The sequence below is a fragment of the Leguminivora glycinivorella genome, chromosome 3, assembly GCF_023078275.1.
Source record: "Leguminivora glycinivorella isolate SPB_JAAS2020 chromosome 3, LegGlyc_1.1, whole genome shotgun sequence".
NCBI lineage: Eukaryota > Metazoa > Arthropoda > Insecta > Lepidoptera > Tortricidae > Leguminivora > Leguminivora glycinivorella.
Genome location: NC_062973.1, coordinates 5,914,686 through 5,938,134, shown reverse-complemented (window position 1 = coordinate 5,938,134; position 23,449 = coordinate 5,914,686). Strand labels below are relative to the sequence as shown.

At 39.5% G+C, this 23,449-nt stretch overlaps 1 protein-coding gene across 2 annotated transcripts in view; it reads right to left on the bottom strand.

The window, feature by feature from the left end:
• LOC125242601 (PH and SEC7 domain-containing protein) overlaps nucleotides 1-23,449 on the bottom strand; it is an 80,899-nt gene that overhangs the window by 10,632 nt on the left and 46,818 nt on the right. Inside the window, exons 5-12 of one of the 2 annotated variants that reach the window (XM_048151395.1) lie at nucleotides 6,823-6,970; nucleotides 6,547-6,659; nucleotides 5,806-5,919; nucleotides 4,218-4,323; nucleotides 3,177-3,310; nucleotides 2,375-2,488; nucleotides 1,762-1,877; nucleotides 750-1,099 (exon numbers count right to left, since the gene is read on the bottom strand). In XM_048151395.1, the coding sequence (XP_048007352.1) occupies nucleotides 750-1,099; nucleotides 1,762-1,877; nucleotides 2,375-2,488; nucleotides 3,177-3,310; nucleotides 4,218-4,323; nucleotides 5,806-5,919; nucleotides 6,547-6,659; nucleotides 6,823-6,970 (1,195 nt within the window). Of the gene's footprint in view, nucleotides 1-749; nucleotides 1,100-1,761; nucleotides 1,878-2,374; nucleotides 2,489-3,176; nucleotides 3,311-4,217; nucleotides 4,324-5,805; nucleotides 5,920-6,546; nucleotides 6,660-6,709; nucleotides 6,971-23,449 lie in introns of both variants that reach the window. The other variant, XM_048151396.1, reaches the window with a different exon arrangement.

Below are 23,449 nucleotides of genomic sequence, written 5' to 3'. Positions count from 1 at the left end.
ACTTGCAAATAAATAAAAAGTGGAAAATTTTACTGTCACAGGTGACAACTCAATGCTCTTCCATCTGAGCTACCAAGACGACACGCCCTATGAGCACGTTACTACATCTACCATAAGAGTCATACAGTTCTTCGATGGCTACCATAATAGGCTAGTTTCCTACTAGTCAAATCAGCTTCTTTTTATGAACTGTCAAAACGATTTGCTAATATGGAATTACTATGAAACACTGAGGAATGACGTCATGGTCAATTCATTTACTTTATATCTTTCTCTTTGACTTATTAAATAAAAAATATATTTAAAAATAACGTCTTTCCATGTTTTCTTCTAATGTGGTGCTTTATTTCGTGCACTGCATAAAATATTTTATTTTAAGTATAGGAAACTAGCCTATTCCAAATCCAAATCACATTGGAAATTGGTCATTATTGTTTACATTGGAGTGTCACATCGCTACCATGGTCATTTGAGAAGGAGTTGGACTTGGCTCACTTGAGGCAAGGTTCAGAGACTAGTATACTTTAAAGAAGTCCATCCGGTGCACTCACTGTCTTTTTTGATCATGTTGTCCTAGTAGCCCAAGCTGCAGATGTTTGAGAAAGCTACAGAGAGACTCAAAGAAAAACGCATTTGTATACTGACTAATGAGCAAAACTTCATGAATTTTTTCATCTGCTTGATGGTATTATTTTAGTTTTCTAAGATTAAAAAGTTTTGTTGTGAAAGAAAAACTGTATCAATCTTACCTGATACCCCTGATTCTCCGGTAAATGTCCATTCTCCTTGCCATTCGCATAACTATTATTATTATTTACATTCTCCGCATTGCCTCCTTTGTCCGGTCCCTTGACCTGTATTACTATTCTATAATCATTATTATCTCCGTTGAGGGTCACATCGCTGCCATGGTCATTTGAGAAGGAGTTGGACTTGGCCCGCTTGTGGCAGGGCTCGGAGACTAGGATGGTGGAGTCGGAGTCCGAAGGATCGGAGAGCTCCATCCGAGGGCATTCTCGGCCAGTCTCGAACATGTCATCTTGGTCTTGGTAGTCGGGGCTGGAGATGTTGGAGATGGCTTCTGAGAGACTCATGTCGCCTGAAATGGATATAATTGCTATAGATAACAGAACTACGTCATGACGATTGTGTTGAGAAATTGGAATGTAACAAGGTTAAATTTATAGTGTCCGCGTGTGTTTAAGAGAGAGACACGCAGTAAAATATGACTTATGAGACGCAAATAAATATTGAACCAAGATATATAGGATAGATGAAGATTACATATACCTTTACTCATCGAAACAGGTGCTTAGTAGGGCTAACTACACACTAGTATAGCACTCAAATTTGGCAGCATGGCATAACTAAGTACCAAGATAAAAAAAAATAATACAAAGTTTAATTCTATTCTACACTTTTTAAAAACAGAAAAACTCCGAAGTGTTTGATTTTTGTTGATACACGCACTTTAGGACACCACTTTTTTTTATAAAAGTTCTTCGTTTACGTCGTCCGCCATTAGTCGCGTCCATACTGCAGGGTTAGCACATGATTTCCGAGAGAGTATCTCGCCGCGAGAGACTACCCGTCCTTATGTCGTTAATACCGTTAGAAGAAGATGTGTCATCTATCTCGCGGCGACATACTCCCATGTGTTAGGCCTACAGAACAATATCGCGCGTCAATTTCAAACGCAAACGGACAATATAGAGTTGTCTCGGCCTCGGCTGGTTGCTCTGGCCCGGTAAACGCGCTCACCGTTGAGCGGGCGGTGGTTGATGTTGTGTGGCGCGTGCGCGTGGCGGTGCGGCGGCGTGGCGCGCGACGACATCACCGACGACGACGCTGACGTCGGCGACGCGGGCGATGATGATCTGCGGGGGAGAATGATCATTATCACTACTACTAAACGCTTGTGCAATTATCATATCGACATGGTCTGATCATCCGACTATAAACTCAAATTTTAGATGGCATCCACATAAAAGGTGACCATCGGCGACCGAGCTACTTACGTCCTTGCGACTAAACCAGTGGCTGCGCCGTTGACCAACACTGATTTTGTAGAATAATTTGATTTGTTCCCGAATTGACAATCCGACTGTTGAAACTTGCCGAATGGTGCGACGTTAGATTCTGTTTCTGCGTATGCCACAAGGGCGGACTCCGGAGAAAACTTTAGTCCAGCGAAAACAGGGTACGTAGCCGAATGGCACAAACGCTCACGAAACGAAACGCTCGTAGATATCTATCTCTATCTCTCTTGCGTATTAGCGTGACAGATCCAGATTACCTTTCGCGGCGTTTCGTTTTCGTTTCGCGTCGCAGAAATGCCATTCGGCTACGGCATCAGAAGAGGACTAATGTATACCTTTGTGACATGCCGTCAGAAATGGAGGTGGAATTCGACGTGTGTCCGGAGCCGTTGCAGTGCGTCCGCTCTGACGCCGAAGACACAGGCGCGTTGTACGTCCACACGATCCGGCTGGAACCATAGACAACAAGTTTAATATCTATCTCATGCGCGGATCCAGTGGCTGGCCTGGGCCTTTACCACGTGACACCCCCCCGGGCACGAAGCTGGATCCGCGCTTGTCTATCTACTGCTAGAACTCTCTTATAAAGGCGATTTAGCATTCTTTTCACGGGCGAGTCCAGATGTATGAACCTGCATGCTAGACTAAACCCCCTGAAAGAATGCCTTTTGTGCATGTTATAAGGATTAACCCTTTAACGCTGTTGCCAAATAGGTACAACTGAAATGGCATATCGATCAATGTCAATTATAGAGGTAGACTGTGACGCATCAACAAGACGAAAGACAAGTCGCAAATGCGATGACGATTTTTTGCACATTAGACATTTCAGAACTAAAATAAGGAGTACCACATGCATTTAAGGGTTAAAATGAGTACACGAGTAAGTACCTGCCCATGTTATCAATAACACCACGTCTACAAAGGTTACATACGCCTATGTGAAAGTAATATCTCTTGAAATTAGCATTAGGTATGCACGTGTCTCGAGTGGTGGCATATTCTGAGCGGTGCCGGTCCTCACAGTCTGGCCGCGCGTCGAGTAAAATGTTGCGTGATGACGTCACGTCTTCAAACATAGCCACCTTAAAGCTTTACAGGAGTCACGGGCAAGTAATAAAATTGAAATTGGTGTACCTGTCCCGGACGGGGTCCGATTCTGACCGAGGGCCGGGAGTGGCGGAGTCGGGCCGCGCGTCGAGTAATGTGTTGAGTGATGACGTCACGTCCTCTTCCATGTCTACTGCTACCGCGCTCAGGGATGACTCCTTCTGAAACAATCCGTTTGTTAGGTAACTAGGGGCGATGAGGTTAGTTATGCAAACGCGTCGTTAGTTGTCACAGTGTCATTGAGAGTTTTCTGATTTAGACCACAAGAAATGCGAGATTTGTTTGAAAGCAGGCAGATTGAAAGCAGGACTTACGTCAAAGGGTCTAAAAGTTTAGTCTACTAGTAGGTACTGTAAGAGGTTTCATATACGGAATGAAACCTTTTACAGCATTTTGATGTTCAGTGACTGGCAGTCCCCGATTTGAATTTAGAATAATAGATAAACGTCAAGAACGAACACTTGATGACTTGACGGGGCATTCGAATAGAAGCAGCGATTGGGAGTAGTTGTTTGTGATTTAACTCCCTTGAAATAAAAATATATTGAGATAAAGAGTGTTTTAAATATATGGATGCCCTTCACCAATAGGCAGTCATGCATATCTAATATAAAAAATGCGAAATAGTGTAGTGTATGGGACCTCCTCACAGTTAAATCGCTAAACAGACAGTTGTAAAAACAGTTTCGGTTTTAGGGAAGAACGTAGAACATTTAAATCTCGGAAATCATCTACCGCAAAAAAAACCGTATTACTACTACCGTAAAAATTACCTCATTTCGCTTGTTATTACATTGTGGTGTCGTCCCGTTCCTTTGAAATCAATCTACGTGACAAATCGGGATGATACGACAATCGGGCCGATTTTTGAGTCCCACGCGTTCGAATTCAGAAAATTGCACTGCAAATAATAAGCAAGTCACCGTTTTCAACCGGTATTTTAGTGACAAAATCCCGTATGCGAGATTCAAAAATCGCCCCCAATGTTGCGAATTTTAATTTCTATACTTTTTTGCCACTCAGGCCAGGCTGTAAGTCATAAAAATCAGTCAGTGATAGGTGGTATACCTGGAGATGGTCCTCTGAGCGCGAGGTGCGCACGGCGAGCGGCGCGCGCGCCGGCAGCTCGGCGCCCGTCGTGCCGCCCGCCGGCGACGCGGGCTGCGAACTATATCTGAAACGATACATATGTACAGTCAAATTTCAGTTTATGTTAGAATACTTGCTTGCTTGGCTGGTGCGATAACCCAAAATGAGTTTTGGCCGCCAACACGCCACTTTGCTCGGTCTTGAGCGGTATCTCGCCAGCTATCGCCAACGCTGAGCTCACGGAGGTCTACCTCCATTCTATCATTGGCGGCCAAAATATATGAAGGAATTTCAAAGGCGAGTCGGGTTTAAACCAAAAATCCATTTTTACTACAATCTGGCTATTTTGAAAGATCGGTGGAAGATCAACCAATCGCGAGCCGGACATGGCCCGCGGGCCGTACTTGGCCCGCCATTGATCTAGTGCTTCAAATAATGCACTCAGGAAAGAATCTCCTAGGCCACATCAATAAATATATCCCAAAAAAAACGAATTTTTAAAATATTTTTCAACGCATCAAGCTCCGATGATTCATTTGAAGACATGTCACATTATTTGAACAATCAATCGGAATGGTAAAGTTGAAATTTTATAGACGGGTTTTTTCTGGTTAGTCAAGGGTTACAATTTTCTCATCAAAATTACCAAGATATTTATTGAATGTTTAAGTTGTCCAAGGCATAGTTAATTTATTTAGACAAATAGAAAACACACGAGGAAAATGACAGTTCGGGGCCAGGGTTAACATTATCTTTATCGCAACCATAAACACATGCTAATTGCGACACGTATTCCGAGAATAATTTGTGCATAAATGGCAAAACATGTTTGTTTATTTCAAATAATTTGTTTACTGACAGTTTAGATGTATGTAATGATCTATCTGCTCACAACTATCTGAACATGTTACTTTTGACTACCTGATACAAAATTACTTACTTTATCACTGGCCTTATAGACGAAACGTGTATACTTATATCGATATGCGAATAGTCTGTCAGAGCGTCACATTAAAAAAAAAACCCACAATTTTATTCTTCACAAATTTCACAAAGAACAGCTGACATTGGAAGGCGGTTCTTGCTACGACTAATTCATGCTTAAAAATGTTTATAAATAATTTAAGCGACAAGACATGAAATTAACCATAATAATTAAGCTTATTTATTTGACAACTAGCTTATGCCCGCGGCTTCGCTCGCGTTAGAAAGAGACAAAAAGTAGCCTATGTCACTCTCCATCCTTTCAACTATCTCCACTTAAAAATCATGTCAATTCGTCCCTCCGTTTTGCAGTGAAAGACGGACAAACAAACAGACGCACACACTTTCCTCTAGTATGGATTACACACATTAAATACAATCGCACATAAATCAGTCTTAATATTTAAAATTGACTGTTGTTTGACAAATAAAAGCAAAACTAGCACATGATTGGCTGTATCCTCGGCTCGGCATACATAACCTCGCGCTAATCATGAACTAACCCTGATGTAGACCATCATTGGACGTGCCCGGTTTAGTTGGCTATTAACACTAGTAGAAGAGATACACATAGACAACTTACAATTTGTTGGAGTGGTCTCCGAGTAGGCCGGTGTCGGGCGAGGAGTTGTGCCGCTGTGTGACCTCCCGCCCGCCTAGCCGGCTTTCTATTGGTGACGCTGGCGTCGAATTGTACCTGAAACAATTAGATATGTTTTTAGGCGTTAGAATTTTCTAGTAGTGGTTTCTCGAAAACTTACCTAGCGAATGATAATTTCTCTGTAAGCAGCGTATGACGTTACGAACAATACTCTGCTGCTGCTGCAGACAACAGGGCCTCTATTTTAGCATAACAGCAATGCGGTATGCACCTTCAGTCAGTATGTAAGAATAGCCCTGCCACTTTTTTCCAACGTGTGGCGTCCAAAAGTAAGCCTTTACCTACATAGTAGTGTGTCCTATGCATTGGCAGAAGACACACTACCATAATATGGTAACATGGTTTTGGTGTGGGGGCTCGAGCCTAGACACTCGACAGGCGGAGCATAAGTTCTCCCGTGATCATGTAGGCCTCTAACCCAAGTTCCAACCCAAGCTGCTCCGCTCGAGGCCGCAGATCCATGCGGTCGTTGGTTAAGTTTCTAGAAGTGTTGAGTTACCTATGATAGTGTGTCCGGTGCATAGGCACATGGTTGTTGTGATGTGGGTGCTCGACCCTGGACAGGTTGAGCATGAGGTCCCCCGTCATCACGTACGCCTCGAACTTGGGCTGGTTCGAATAGCCTGGCCACTCTTCTACAAGTTTCTAGAAGTGTTGAGTTACCTATGGTAGTGTGTCCGGTGCATAGGCACATGGTTGTTGTGGTGTGGGTGCTCGACCCTGGACAGGTTGAGCATGAGGTCCCCCGTCATCATGTAGGCCTCGAACTTGGGCTGGTTGCGTAGCCTGGCCACTCTTCTACAAGTTTCTAGAAGTGTTGAGTTACCTATGGTAGTGTGTCCGGTGCATAGGCACATGGTTGTTGTGGTGTGGGTGCTCGACCCTGGACAGGTTGAGCATGAGGTCCCCCGTCATCATGTAGGCCTCGAACTTGGGCTGGTTGGCCCGAGGCCGCCGGTCCACGCGGTCCTCGGTCAGGAGAGCCTCGCAGCTCTCGCCCGATTGCACGCCGGACCCGTTGCTTGACGAGTTGCTCGATGAGTTGCTGTTGGACGATTTGCTGGATTTACTGGAGGGTGGCGAGCTTCTGGAAATAACAACATTTATTTAGTACAGGTACTCATTATCTCTCGGTTTAAAACATACCAAATGGCTAAAGCCTAGGATATCTATATGAATTCCATGTTCTTTAGGTCCACACAGGACGTATAGTATCGAGAGGAAATGACTCCGCAAAGCAGTTCGATCTGTGTAGACGTAGCTCGTCCAAAGACATTGCCGCTGTACGCTAGGTGTGCCTCAAGGCTCTCAAGAGGAACATAGTTTGCGATTTTCCCTTAATGGTGCTCCCACATTGGCAATTATAAAACGTCATATAAATGCCAGTGTGGGAGCACCATAAATCGCTTCGAGAAGTTATAACTGAAATTAAAAACATGACTTCTATCAATCTTCAAACAAAGGTTTTACTATCTTCAAAAACAAATTACTTGCAAGTTTATTCTGTTCAAGCGAACCTATTATGCGTTTTTGCACTTATTTACAGCGCAGGTACCTAAGTCAGGAGTTATCTACGTAGTATTTAAGTCACTTAAATATGTCAGCGTTGGTCGCGCCGTTTTTAATAAGTGAAATGAATGTACATTTAAAATGTATGCAGCAAACAATGAAGTCGGTAGTTTGAGCTAATTCCGCGGTCTAGACGATAAATTACCTAGCACGGTGGTGTTTACGACTTCCAAGAAATCATTCACATCTTGATTGTCATTGGATACGCCAATTTAGAGTGTTTGCACGAGACCGTTTTGGTTTATCACAGACGAAACGAAACATGTACGAATTTTTGAACAGAATGTGAACCGTTCTCAGTAACTTACGACAGAATTTTTAATTTTCTTTTGTCATATTTTATCATGCGGTGAAACAATGTGAAAGTGTGCAGATAATGAACAATGAATCTTGAAAGCGTTTAACCATTTTTAAGTCGACACTCGACTATTCACGTTTGTCATGTCTAGAAGCAACTATTATTGGACTTCAGACGACAGAGAGATAACGCAAAAAAGAGTCAAGAAGAAGAAGAAGAATGAATTATTCAATGAAATATAATTTAGTACTTTGTCTTTTTACATTGCTAGATTGTAATATTAAATAATAGATAATACTGCTAAATGAATAATAAACACTGTTTACTTCACCCTGATGCAACTGAATCGTGGAATCACTAGACCGTGAAAGCGCATACTGGCGCAAGTATAATATTAGTTATTAGTCTATGAAGCGGATTGCCGGTCGTATCATCAACAAACGCCACATAGGTGTCGTCACAAAATGGAAAGATGTATCTTTTATACAAGGTGTGACAACAACCCTGGAGATAGAACTTTACGCAGTAGCCAGTAGACTGTTATGTTTAGAACTGTATCTATACTTTAATAATTTAAGGTAGTTTCTAAACGGTTTCATTATTAAAAATGAAATAAAAAACATATAAGATTTCATTATTCTCTTCCCTGAGGGAGTAAAGCTGATTAGATAAATAAACGATAAAGTTTAATAAAGCGGCGTCCCAACGAAAGTTCAATCAAACCACTACAGTATCGAGTGATTTATTATTTACCTCCAATAGACGTTGTTTACTTAACATTATTAGTGTGTTGACATGTTGGTTCATTTCATTGGATACGTTTTAACTACTCAGAAAATAGTGGTAATAGAATGGTTTTGATTTAAGAGCTAAATCGATGACATCTGGTGCAAATGTTTGGACGAATATCGTCTAGTATCAATTTATCATATGTACATATAATAGATAAATGCGTATATATATATATGAACTTTTAGCTAAGATTGTAGGCTCTATCAATCGTATCTCGCCCGCGAGATACCTATTTCTTAACAATGAATTGTTACTTTAAGTAGTTTAAGCGGTTAAAGTCCCTCAAGTAGTTCCACTGCTAGGCAAAGGCCTCCCTCACAATCCTCCAGGTATCTCTATCCCTTAGTTAAGTCTATATAGGTATGTAGGTACCTAAGAGTAGGGTGTTTAAATGTATGTTGCAAGAATAAATATGACTTCACTTCATATATCTTTTTACTGTAGATATTTTAGATTAAGGGCCGGTTGCAACAAACCGCCTGGAACCGTTAAAGCGTTAGTTAAATTTTAATGTATGATAAGTTCCATAGAGGTCTGCTGAGTGACGATGATGTGTCTGTCAAATATGGTTGATGCAACTGGTCCTAAACCGCGCTTATACAATACACACAGATTAACATATACGGTGATAAAACATTTGCAAATAACCTACATTCCAACTCTTATTCAATATTCGTACTGGGCCACGAGAATTTTCGGCCACAAAACGTAATGTCATTACATTCTATCTTCGAACGAGCTCGGCCAATAAGGTAATGGCTCGCTCGCGTGCGACCCGCGCTTTTGAACACCTTACATAACTCAATTACACATGCCGATCAAGATTGGGACAAATTGATATAAATAATCACACTAATTCGTAATAGCAGGGAGACGGAATAGTGGTTTGAGGTTGAAACGATTGCGAGTGACATTCTGACATTTCTAACTACAATAAGCAACTTGTGTTTTCGGGTGCGACTCCATAGTCCATAGGTACATAGAAGTAGCGCCAGTACTTACAATACAATATGGAATCGTACGCAAGGACGTTACTAGTGCTAGACGGCCCGGAAAAGGAGGGGTCACTGGAAATGGGGGGTTACAAAATAATATAGTGATGTAAATGGTACTGTCACACCCTGGACACTGGCGATCAATTATATGAAAGAGGCGCGTTCCTAACACACATTCTAAGCTCGTGTAGGTGAACGCGTACCATGCTTGTATAAGTGAAATATGACAGGTCGACTGCTCGCGTTTTTGACAGGCGGTAACTGTGAGTTAACCGAGAGGGGGTGGGCGGCACTTTCAGCGGGGAGCGGGAGTGGCCATACTGTACGATAGTACTCTTTATTATACTGTGGTACTGTTTGTCTTTATATGCGGTAAAGAATCCATTTATACCATAGTTAACTTTTGTGCAGCAACACGGTAAACTTTGGCAATATTCGTAGTTTATCACGGGTGCACCACGAATGTTAACTGCGGTGTGGATGCTGGATACACGTCGACTGGTCATCAAAATTATAAGTTGATGTTTGATATTCCTGTAGGCTTAGCACAGGGACAGTAATATGAAATTCATGAAAGATAATGAATAATTGTAAGAAAAATATGTGAGGCATATCACGCATGTGAAGTACCTACCTACTGTCGCAGTTTCGCTACAGTTATAGAAAACATATGACGCCGAAAAGGGCTATCAGTTTACCTGTCAAGGAGCCAAAACAAAAACACAACTACGCCGTACGAAGAATGAGTACGATGTCTGATATTAGGTGCACGTACTTACTGAAAAATTGGTAGAAAATTCAATTTTGGTCATTGAGGTCAACAGTTTACAGTCTAGTTCGCAATGGTACTTGGGTTATTTTAAGTTGCCGAGCGAGTTCCCACTAACTACCAACTGCTCACAAAACTGAGATTAATTTCACTTCATCCAGACAACTAAAAATTTCTAGGCATTCTACGACCACGAAGATTTCCCAGAAGAAACTAAATAACTAATACTAATGCACTATTGCACGTACACACGGAATCCACGCGAAGCGCAAGCAGTCACTGTATGAATAGTGTATTTATTATATTAGGTATAATTTACCTTATTAGGTTTACCTCATGTAAGAAGACGTCAACAGAATCCCCTTGTTGACGTGGTGTCAGGCTTCAATGATCTGTCACGCCTGAATTCACGTTTTCCTGCGCGTCTTAAGGGTCTCAGGAATCTAACTGCCGCCATGAATTCGTAGTTAACGTTCGCATTTTTAAACAACATTCTTACATACACTTTTTGCCAAGAATGAGAGTGAATACAGGAGTGGTTTTATGTATGTAATATGTATGATCGTACCTACTCTTAGAACTATGTGCTAACCTGCGAACCATGTTATTCACGGGTCAGAAGTCGAGTTCATAAATATGTGTACATTTTTTCACCTTATTGCATAGAGTTAACGTACGAAACATATGGCCGCGAGTGTCTGTATTAACCCTAATAAAGTTAGGGTTGTCACGCTTGGTTTCCTTCTCCATGAAAAGATGGTAGCAACCGGTATGCTTTACGTGCCAAATCGCCTTGCATTTCATTTGCAACAGAGCTCGTTTTTTTGTTTGTAGAAAACTAAGAATAAGGTATACCATACCGCTGGAAGCATCTGCTTGCATGTGTCTGTGATAAATTTAATAAAATAAGGGTTGTTGTTGTCACGCTTGGTTGCCATCTTCATGACACAATATGTGAGTGTGCACGGGAAAACGTCCCACTTTGTCGATTGCTATAAAGCCGCTTTGTCAGTTTATTCATATAAAGATACAAGTAAATCTCGCCTTAATGGTAACCGACAAAGTGAGACGTTTTACTAAACACACTTACATACAATCTGATAGCAAACGCAAACGTTTAAAATGGTGTGATACTATACTATACCTTATATTTCTGTTGCGGTACAATCACGAAAAAAAATGTACTTTTTTTGTACTATATGACAATATCTTATTATTTCGCAGAACAAAACGCTTTTTTGATGGCGATAATGCCCTTTATCGGACATACATAATCTAACTATCCTCGTTGATAAATATCAAATTATAGTAAGGGGCTGTCCATAAATTACGTCATCGATTTTTTCAGATTTTAGACCCCCCCCCCCCCCCCATAATCATCCTATCGTCATATCTTAATGACCCCCCCCCCCCCTTCTCCCAAAATTGACGTCATTACCAGTTTGACAAAATAAAACATTGCAGATTTGAGAAAAATAGGGTATTATATGATTAAAACACTTGGTTATAGAATCATCTTTTATTATTTTTACTTTGGCAATAATCATTGATATAATATAACTACTTATAATATAATATAAATACATAGTATAAAACAAAGTCGCTTTCGCTGTCTGTCCCTATGTATGCTTAGATCTTTAAAACTACGCAACGGATTTTGATGCGGTTTTTTTAAATAGATAGACTGATTCTTAAAGAAGGTTTATATGTATAATACATTTAAGTACCACGGGCGAAGCCGGGGCGGGCAGCTAGTATTATATGTAATATTATTGTTAGAGTATTTTATCTGTAGTTATTACTGTATTTGTGTACATCTATGTTGCATTACTTATGTATGTTTATTATGAGTTATTTTAGTATTGTATGCGCCTTAGCCGCCTCTCACATTTGCAGTCTCACTTACTAGGTGTGCTGCAAGAAATTTCTTTTTAGAAATAATCTTTTTGTACGTGAAAAATAAACTATAAATAAATAAATAAGAATGACGTCAATTTCGAAACACCCCCCCCCCCCCATCTATCATTTACCGTCATCCGCAGACCAAACCCCCCCCCTAATTTAGAATGACGTAATTTATGGACGGCCCCTAAGTAGTGACCTGTGGAAAAAAAGTATTTTTTAGAAAGAATTTAAATTTTCAAGTGCCAGTTTTACAAATAACATTTACTTTTTATGTGAATTCAAAAAAACTAAAACAAAATTACAGAAAAAAAAAATTTTTTTTGGCGAATATTACTTGACGTCATATAACATTTTATCTTTATTTTGCCCTCAGAAATGCGTAGTTAAAATATTTCGGTTCCCTTATGTTACACCGTGTAGACCGTGTACATTATGATTAGGTACATAAGTATAAACCCGCTTGTTTTTCGACAGCGCTCTATTGAATCGAATATATATTTAGGTCCCATTCAACCTTCGTATTAATGCATTTGTGACTCCAAATAAGTACGGTGGAATGAGTCGACACGTCATGTGCATTATCGTAACTGACCCGCGGCGAGTTAGTTGCCCGTACCAGTAGATTACATTAGGGTTGCTATTCTTATTACAGGACTTACTGAACAAGTGAACTTAAGTATGACTAACCGAGCGGCGTGTGACTCTGACTCACCAATGAATTGTATGTGACATTATCTGGGTAAAGGCACCTTATAGACCCAGAGCCCAGGCCCGCCAGACCTTCCTCAAATTCTCAAGGATGAAACTTTGGGACAATGTAGAGTTCATATCGGCGGTTAATGTGTGCATATTTTCTAGTTCGGCTCATCGGCCAATTTTTTGCTATCAAGTGATGAAGGTGAAAAAAAAAAGTGCTTACTTTCCTTAAATTCTCAAGGCTGATTTTTATATATGTGTTAGAGCACGTTGTTAGAAATTGGTTATCATCAATGCCAGACCGTTTCCGCCGGCCATAACTTTTACCAGACGCGACAAAGTTGGCAAAAAACGACTCTAACTTATGCGTATCATATATTACAATATATGATACGCAGGGACCTGTAACTAGACCGTTTGTAAGCAGCCAGACCAATCGGATGGACCCAACCATCCGCCAGACCGACTTAAAGTTTCGATATGAGCATTAGTAGAATTGAAATATTCCGGGTCTATAAAAGCTAAAAACTTGAATTTTCTACATTAAGCTACGTGTATATTGTATACTTGACGTAATAAGCGACTTTCAAAAATTTTACTTCTAAGGAAATAAAAAAATGAAAGTTTATATGTGGTGCAAGATTAATTTTAAGCTATGAATTTTATTTACACTGCGTAAGTACATGTGTATTTTATTATAAATATAACTTTTACAAGACACGACAAAGTTGGCAAAAAACGACTCTAACTTACCTCATTTTCTCAAGCCTGATTTTGGTATATGATACGCAGGGACCTGTAACTAGACCGTTTGTAAGCAGCCAGACCAATCGGATGGACCCAACCATCCGCCAGACCGACTTAAAGTTTCGATATGAGCATTAGTAGAATTGAAATATTCCGGGTCTATAAAAGCTAAAAACTTGAATTTTCTACATTAAGCTACGTGTATATTGTATACTTGACGTAATAAGCGACTTTCAAAAATTTGACTTCTAAGGAAATATAGATAGTGACTTTTATGTTAAAGATATCCCTTAAACGACATAAATACTCATAAACATACTCCCAAAATTGTATTTAGAAGACATGTCAGTGGAGCAATTTCTATTGCCTTTTCTTTGACAGCCTGATACGAAACGGCGTAGACTTTTTCTTTTATTTGATTTATGTACGGTCTCTTTGGTCTTTGCTTCTTCCTATTTGCGTAAATTTTCCCTTAGACATAATTTACCCAGTCTTTTCTTGTAAGGCACAGCGGGACACATCCCAACTGAGGGCCAAATATAACTGATACATGTTTTACAATGTTTGCATTATTCCACCCATCAGTGTCCCAGTGTCCACCGAATATGTTATGGTAGGCGTGTTCAGTGGATACATGTAGAACTCAACATCATACTGGAAAAACCAGCCAAGAGCGTGTCGGGCCACGCTCAGTGTAGGGTTCCGTAGTTTTCCGTATTTTCCTCTAAAACTACTAAACCTATCAAGTTGAAAACAATTTTCCTAGAAAGTCTTTATAAAGTTCTACTTTTGTGATTTTTTTCATATTTTTGAAACATATGGTTCAAAAGTTAGAGGGGAGGGGGGGGGGGTACACACTTTTTTTTCCTTTAGGAGCGATTATTTCTGAAAATATTAATATTATCAAAAAACAATTTTAGTAAACCCTTATTCATTTTTAAATACCTATCCAACAATATATCACATTTGGGTTTGGAATGAAAAAAAAAATCAGTCCCCACTTTACATGTAGGGGGGTACCCTAACAAAACATTATTTTTTTCACTTTTTATTTTACCACTTTGTCGGCGTGATTGATACATGATACATATTGGTACCAAATTTTCAGCTTTCTAGTGCTAACGGTTACTGAGATTATCCGCGGACGGACGGACAGACAGACATGGCGAAACTATAAGGGTTCCTAGTTGACTACGGAACCCTAAAAATTGATTAATTACAGTCGAGATGTGCCCCGCTGTACCTTAAAAAAGTCTAGGTCTGCGCCCCTGAACTGAATCAAGGTTCATATTCCAATTGGAATTTAAAAGGATTCTCGTTTACAAAATGGCGCTCGCAATTTTAAAACATCCATAAACATCCGAAGCCATACATATACTAATATGAAACGGAAATTCTAAATTTACTCCCAGGGAAACAATTTCAAGGAAACAGGATATTAAATTTTCTAACAAAGTGCTGTTCTCTATATACACTGGTCAAAAAGAGAAATAAAAAAACAAAGTGTGATGTAAAGCTGCATTTTTGGTATGTTATTTGGGGTCCTTGGGGGAATGTAGGGCTATATTTTGCAAGCAAAAAAATGGTGTGCTAACTTCGTAATTTAAAAAAAAAAGTAAAAAAATCAGACTTTTTTTGGTTTTTGCCGTTTTATTAAAAAAACTATGCATTTTTGGTCAAAAGTTGCTGTATAATGTTGAAAGCGCATTAAATTCCAAACAGTTTGACATCTTTTTTATCAATATCCGTCAAATATTTTTTGAGATATGAAGCGTCAAAAAAAGAGCATTTTTCCTCTTTCTATGAAAATATTTGTTTTGCTAATATTTTGAGACAGATATCAGCAAAACAACTCAGGCTACTACATAAATTGTAAAATAAAAATGTAGAAAATTTCAATAAGACCAAAAGAGTGCCAGTTATTAAAAAAAATAAGATTATATCATAAGTCTAGTTTATACTAGACTTATGATCTGGATCAGAAATAATCGGTGTTTGGTAATGGCCAAATGGGATAGTTTACATATATTTACAGGAGGCGTAGCGGAGAACGAATTATTATTATTTGGGGGCTGTTCAAGTATTACTCAGACACATATTTGCGTATATCAACATTTATTTAGTAAGTTAAGTTTACGGTCAGAAAGACCTCAGGCTCGCCGCTTGGCGGAAAAAAATATTTACGAGTAGAAAACCCTCATTAATTGAATCAGATTGTTCCGAAATTGTTCTTGTACGGATTGGTTTTTAAAGCATATCACTGAGGGTCAATAACATCGTTGCAATCTCACGAGCGTTGTCGTGGACGTGCCCGAATCATAGTATTCTCCGTTTAACGAAATATCATTACATAGTATGTGTTGTATTATTGCACGCGCAGGTCTCTCACCGCCGCGCAGGTGTAGTCGGACCATAACTCGACAGTATACACTATACACGCTTGTACAAAAACTGAGGAACAGCTGTCTTTTTACGCTGTCACTACATTTGGCGAATCTTCTAGCCAACATGTTTGCCCTTACTGCGGTGGCGGTCCTCCTGGTCTTTTAAACTGGAGAACAAGATGTGGCCAAGATATTTGACTTCGTGTACTCTCCTCCGCAATTGAACTCCATCAAGCAAAAGAGGTACATGTGTGGGCATATGTGCTGCCTCCATGAGCATAAATTCAGACTTGTCCGGATTGTATCTCATGTTATGCTGGCTGGCGTATCTCTCGCATTCTGCAAGTAACTTACGCATAGCTCCCACAGATGGTGCTAGTAGGACCATATCGTCTGCATATGCGATGTGATTTATCATTTGCCCATTGATGGAGCAGCCAACCTCGGTACTGGTCAAAGCCTGCGACAGCCCATCCATGTACACACGCACACACATGTATACACGCTGAAGAGAGCCGGAGACATACTGCCTCCTTGTCTCACGCCACAGTTTAGCCCGTTGGCTGTGGACAGAGTTGACTTCCATCTTACTACGTTCTTCTGCTGGGAATACCACTTCTCCAGTATCTTAATAATTGGCGTGGGCGCTTTCCGTTCCCGTAGTTTATTCCACAGCAATTGGTGGTTAAATACAACTTAAGTGGACTTTCTATCACTACAGGAGTTGTGCCATCAAGATGCAGAACCAGGAAAATGTAACTAATTCTGTTTTATTTTTCTAATTTACTAAACTTCAAAATTTTACTGTATTTTATTTCTTCATTAGTAATAGTCAAATCGATGCAAAGTTAGCTTAGACAATTTTTTCAGATAAACGGATATCAAAGAAAGTAAAATCGAATAGATAGCACTTTCAACCTAAAACTTTTACCGTAAACTATTTTACCTTAACCAATCTACCAGACTCTTGGCTTCTCTATTTATAGATTTTTTTTTGTTTACCAAAGTAACTATTCGTCTTACTGACCTTTATTTGCACTAAAACTAAAGCAAATTAAATTTTATAAAATGTTATATTGCAATATATATCATATCATGAAGTATTTTGCAGATATTTGTCTAAAAATATTGGCAAAACGCTACATTTTATAAATGCGTCAAAAATTAACCTTTTTTGACGCTTCATATCTCGAAAACTATTTGACGGACATTGATAAAAAAGATGTCAAACTATTTGAAATTTAATGCGCTTTCAACATTACAAAGCAACTTTTGACCAAAAACGCATAGTTTTTTAATAAAAAAATAAAAACCAAAAAAAGTCCGATTTTTTTACTTTTTTTTTTAAATTACGAAGTTAGCACACTTTTTTTTTGCATGCAAAATATAGTCTTACATTCCCCCAAGGACTCCAAATAACATTCCAAAAATCCAGCTTTACATCACACTTTGTTTTTTTAGCCGATTTTCATGTAAGATTTGACCGGTGTAATAAGAGGAAACGCGTTAGATATTTATATATTTCTGCTGCGATGAAAATAGAGTGTCACCCAGTTCAATCTAGGAATCTAGGCTATCTAGGTCAACTTCATTATACTGTGTGAGTGGTTGGTATTAGGCTTATTATATAATATTTATGAATGCAACGTGCAACGTGCTATGAATTACAGTGAAATTTAATTTATATGTGCAGTTGTAGGTGATGTTTTATACGGTAATATACTATGTATTAATGGATTTATTTAAGGACAACGTACAGTCAACCAATTGGAACCCTAGCTGCCTAGTCCACTCTACAACCATGTCAAAATGACAAGCAGTAAGAGATTTCTTACAATCTGATAAATCTGATTTATAACGTCACTATGACCACAGAATATATAATAGTACAAGTACAGAAGGCCCACTGCTTTGATGTTCACGAAATGCCGCCTTTTTAAATGCCTACAAAATTCTAACAAAGAAACGAACCGCACGTGCGCAGCGTAGGAGGATAGGGTTGCCTATGGATTAACACGCATTAATTCTCAGATAAATAGTAATACTATATATTCAAGTCTTGGTTAATTTCTAGGTATATATACAGTATTTATATATTTTTGTTGCAGCCTTCAGCATCACAAGCCTTATTGAACTTTTCCGTTAGACTTAATCAATAAGATCAGTGTAAGATTGTCCTATTTTATTCATGATGTCTATTTAACTAAGCATTATTAGCCATTCCACACGTGGACATCGTATATGAACCTTGAAAAAAACTCGCTACGTAATGTAACAATAGAAAGTGCGAACGTGCGTTCCGTGAGAACGCGCGCCACCCCTGATTAGGCCGCGAACTCGCGGCCGCCAGCATGTACTTGTAGCGCGGCGATAGAATTGCGGAGTGAGCCGCCCCTGCTATGACATAGTTCTACAGTGGCCTAGGGTTCCAATTGGTTGACTGTACATTAAAATAAGTCTGTCAGGGCGGTAACAATAACGGGGCCGAGTTAATTACATCATATAGAAATAGAAGTAACAATTGGGGATTTTTTTAATAATTTTTGTTGTTATAGAAACGAGGTTTATTCCAATTGTTAAAACATAGTTACATAGAGTACAGCAAGACGGTTTTGTTACCGTTTCTTGCACTTCGACGCAGGTAAACTATTGGGGTCGCGGATTATATAAATGTTATAGATATACAGGGTGCCCGGTAATTAATGGACAACCTTTTATCCACCAAGAGGGCACCTTCTACTGTTTCAGAAAATCGACTTTAAGGTTTAGTAAAAGTCGCCAGTGTGAAAATCTCGAAAACCAGGCGACAGGCCTTTTAACCACCAAGAGGGCACCTTATACTGGTCAAAAAAAGGTTAAGTAAAAGTCGCCTGGTTTTCGAGATTTTCACAATTTTTAAAATTTTTATACTACCTAAAATTTTAAAGTGTGAAAATCTCGAAAACCAGGCGACTTTTACTAAACCTAAAAGTCGATTTTCTGGACCAATATAAGGTGCCCTCTTGGTGGTTAAAAGGTTGTCCATTAATTACCGGGCACCCGGTATAGTCCTCTCCCTCATAGGTTAAAAAATGCACAGAAATGAGCTAGACTTATCTGTTATGACGAAACTTCTTACCAGAGGGACAATTTTATAACCATAATCAAAGCACAACCCTCTGATGAGACAAGATACAATCAATATATAAGTTCAAAGGTTGCTTTTCCGGTCAAGTACACTATGTTTTATGTTTATTTGTTGTTATTAACCTGACCGTCACTTTAGGTTATAAAATGTGCCGTTTTCGAGCAAAAGGAACGACACTGTTCTTAGAGCATACGGAAGCGTTAAGAGGGCATTCAACGAAAACGTCGTAATAATGTAAAATTGATAGTTTTAGTCGGCAAAATACTACACTTTCCGTCATCTAAAAGACTTATTAAGTTCAGGATTCGATTAGGACATCTTCTTAACTTAAATGTTGTGAGACTGGATTTTTAAAAACTAACTCACTTAATTAATTATGATTTTTTTTCTGGTGCATGTTTAGGAAAACCCGCGAAAAGTGCTGACTTAGTCCGTCTAATTTGTAAAATTTGGATAGTTTTGAATGCTTCAAGTGGTACATTTGTATTATGTATATCCTGTACTACAATCTTCTGAGACTACTTCTTTGTTATAAGGCTTTAGAATAGAGTAATGTAAAATGAGGATATGATGAATCCAATTTGTTTCAGAAATCACCTCAGAATAAGTGTCAATTTCTTCGAAATCTTACGTGTTTTTGAAGTAGTTTTAATATAAAAATAATCTGCAACGCTTACTCAAACAGATTTTATGCAAAAGTTTTCTATTAATTGCAATTTAATATTTTTGACGATTTTTTAAAAATGCCTCCTTATTACCGGTTACGCGCGCTTGCGATGTCAGTACCGCGGCAGAGCTTGTAGAGGCAGGACGTATGTTAGTCCGCTCCGCACGCGGCTCGACGATCGCGAAGTTATTTTGTCATTGTGTGCGGCACCCGCCGTGTCCAAAACCGCACTTGTGTGCGTGTTTGGCTGTACTGTTGCATGTATACTGCGACCGAAAACTTTGATCCTTGGGTTGACTTTGGTACCTAACTAATTAACTTGACTAATATTTTTAGTAAGTATTATTTATTATTGAATATCATTTTAGGTTACTGACTCGTCTCAACAAAATCTTTGACAATAGATGGTACTCAGGATCTGATGATGAAGTCAGATGGTAGTCATGAGTTCTCATCAACCAGGTCTTGAAACCATTTCGTGTTTGGGCTCGTTTGATTCACCTCAACAAGATCTTTGACAAGAGGTGATGGTACCCAGGATCTGATGATGAAGCCGGAAGGTAGTCATGAGTTCTCATCAACCAGGTCTTGAAACCATTTCGTGTTTGGGCTCGTTTGATTTGCCTCAACAAGATCCTTGACAAGAGGTGATGGTACCCAGGATCTGATGATGAAGCTGGAAGGTAGTCAAGAGAATTCATCAACCAGGTCTTGAAACCATTTCGTGTTTGGGCTCGTTTGGTTCGTCTCAACAAGATCTTTGACAAGAGATGGTACCCAGGATCTGATGATGAAGCCGGAAGGTAGTCATGAGTTCTCATCAACCAGGTCTTGAAACCATTTCGTGTATGGGCTCGTTTGATTTGCCTCAACAAGATCTTTGACAAGAGGTGATGGTACCCAGGATCTGATGATGAAGCCGGAAGGTAGTCATGAGTTCTCATCAACCAGGTCTTGAAACCATTTCGTGTTTGGGCTCGTTTGATTTGCCTCAACAAGATCTTTGACAAGAGGTGATGGTACCCAGGATCTGATGATGAAGCCGGAAGGTAGTCAACAGAATTCATCAACCAGGTCTTGAAACCACTCCGTGTTTGGGCTCGTTTGGTTCGTCTCAACAAGATCTTTAACAAGAGATGGTACCCAGGATCTGATGATGAAGCTGGAAGGTAGTCAAGAGAATTCATCAACCAGGTCTTGAAACCACTCCGTGTTTGGGCTCGTTTGGTTCGTCTCAACAAGATCTTTGACAAGAGATGGTACCCAGGATCTGATGGTGAAGCCGGAAGGTAGTCAAGAGAATTCAACAACCAGGTCTTGAAACTCTTCTGTGTTTGGGCTCGTTTGATTCGTCTCAACAAGATCTTTGACAAGAGATGGTACCCAGGATCTGATGATGAAGCTGGAAGGTAGTCAAGAGTATTCCACGACCAGGTCTTGAAACCACTTCGTGTTTGGGTTCGTTTGATTCGTCTCAACAAGATCTTTGACAAGAGATGGTAATCACTCTTTTATACTCTGGCGCATCCACTGTCTCAGTGTGTCAACAATCAACTAAAGCAGGTAGGCGTAGCGTAGAGTTGTATTTTCTTACAAAAAACTAATACATAGATGTGGACCTTCCTGTGCTCCATGCAATTAAAACAACATAATATTTAAAAACCGGCCGAGAGCGTGTCGGGCTACGCTCAGTGCCTATGCCTACACTGAGCGTGGCCCGACAGTCCCGACACGCTCTCGGCCGGTAAATAGCCGCTCGGCTCTTCCGTAGTTTTCCATATTTTTCAAAAACTACAGAACCTATCAAGTTCAAAACAGTTTTCCTAGAAAGTTTATAAAGTTCTACTTTTGTGATTTTTAAATATTTTTTAAATATATGGTTAAAAAGTTAGAGGGGGGGACACACTTTTTTTTCCTTTATTTATTATTATTATTATGAGCCTATTGTGTCCCACTGCTGGGCAAAGGCCTCCCCCTTCTTTCTCCATTCTTCTCGATCTTGAGCTAAAACTGGCCAGTCTGTCAAAAAGGAGTCCAAGTTATCCCGCCATCGCCGGCGAGGTCTGCCGGATCCTCCTTTAGGAGCAATTATTCCCGAAAATATTAATATTATCAAAAAACGATTTCAGTAATTCATTTTTAAATACCTATCCAACAATAAATCACACGTTAGGGTTGAAATGAAAAAACCATTTTTTTCACTTTTACCCTAATAAAACATTTTTTCCACTTTTTATTTTTGCACTTTGTCGGCGTGACTGATATACATATTGGTACCAAATTTCAGCTCTCTAGTTCTAACGGTCACTGAGATTATCCGCGGACGGACGGACGGACGGAGGGACAGACAGACAGACATGGCGAAACTATAAGGGTTCCTAGTTGACTACGAAACCCTAAAAACACATTTTAAATATAAAAAAAACTACTTAAAATTAAAGAAAACCGATCTTAGTTCCATTATATATATATGTACCTAGAAAACATCATCATCTTCCTTGCGTTATCCCGGCATTTGCCACGGCTCATGGGAGCCTGCGGTCCGCTTTGACAACTAATACCAAGATTTGGCGTAGGCACTAGTTTTTACGAAAGCGACTGCCATCTGACCTTTCAACCCAAAGGGTAAACTAGACCTTATTGGAATTAGTCCGGTTTCCTCACGATGTTTTCCTTCACCGAAAAGAACCTAGAAAACATATCATATACAAAATGAAATAAAACTAAGAAAACGGATTATATTCATTATACGCGATATAATCTGATTCCATAAATTTATTTCATGAGTAACTATCGCGGTGACAGAAGACAATATTATATACACAATTTATTATATCATAAAAGTTTTTTAATTTATTTCTTCCAAGGCTACACATACACACGTTTTAATAGAAAAAAACTGTGATAAGTTTAATAATTAAACTAAAAGGTCAAGTATTTATGTACGAAATCATGCATGCAAATATTTCTGATGATGAAGCTGGAAGGTAGTCAAGAGAATTCATCAACCAGGTCTTGAAACCACTCCGTGTTTGGGCTCGTTTGGTTCGTCTCAACAAGATCTTTGACAAGAGATGGTACCCAGGATCTGATGGTGAAGCCGGAAGGTAGTCAAGAGAATTCAACAACCAGGTCTTGAAACTCTTCTGTGTTTGGGCTCGTTTGATTCGTCTCAACAAGATCTTTGACAAGAGATGGTACCCAGGATCTGATGATGAAGCTGGAAGGTAGTCAAGAGTATTCCACGACCAGGTCTTGAAACCACTTCGTGTTTGGGTTCGTTTGATTCGTCTCAACAAGATCTTTGACAAGAGATTGTAATCACTCTTTTATACTCTGGCGCATCCACTGTCTCAGTGTGTCAACAATCAACTAAAGCAGGTAGGCGTAGCGTAGAGTTGTATTTTCTTACAAAAAACTAATACATAGATGTGGACCTTCCTGTGCTCCATGCAATTAAAACAACATAATATTTAAAAACCGGCCGAGAGCGTGTCGGGCCACGCTCAGTGCCTATGCCTACACTGAGCGTGGCCCGACAGTCCCGACACGCTCTCGGCCGGTAAATAGCCGCTCGGCTCTTCCGTAGTTTTCCATATTTTTCAAAAACTACAGAA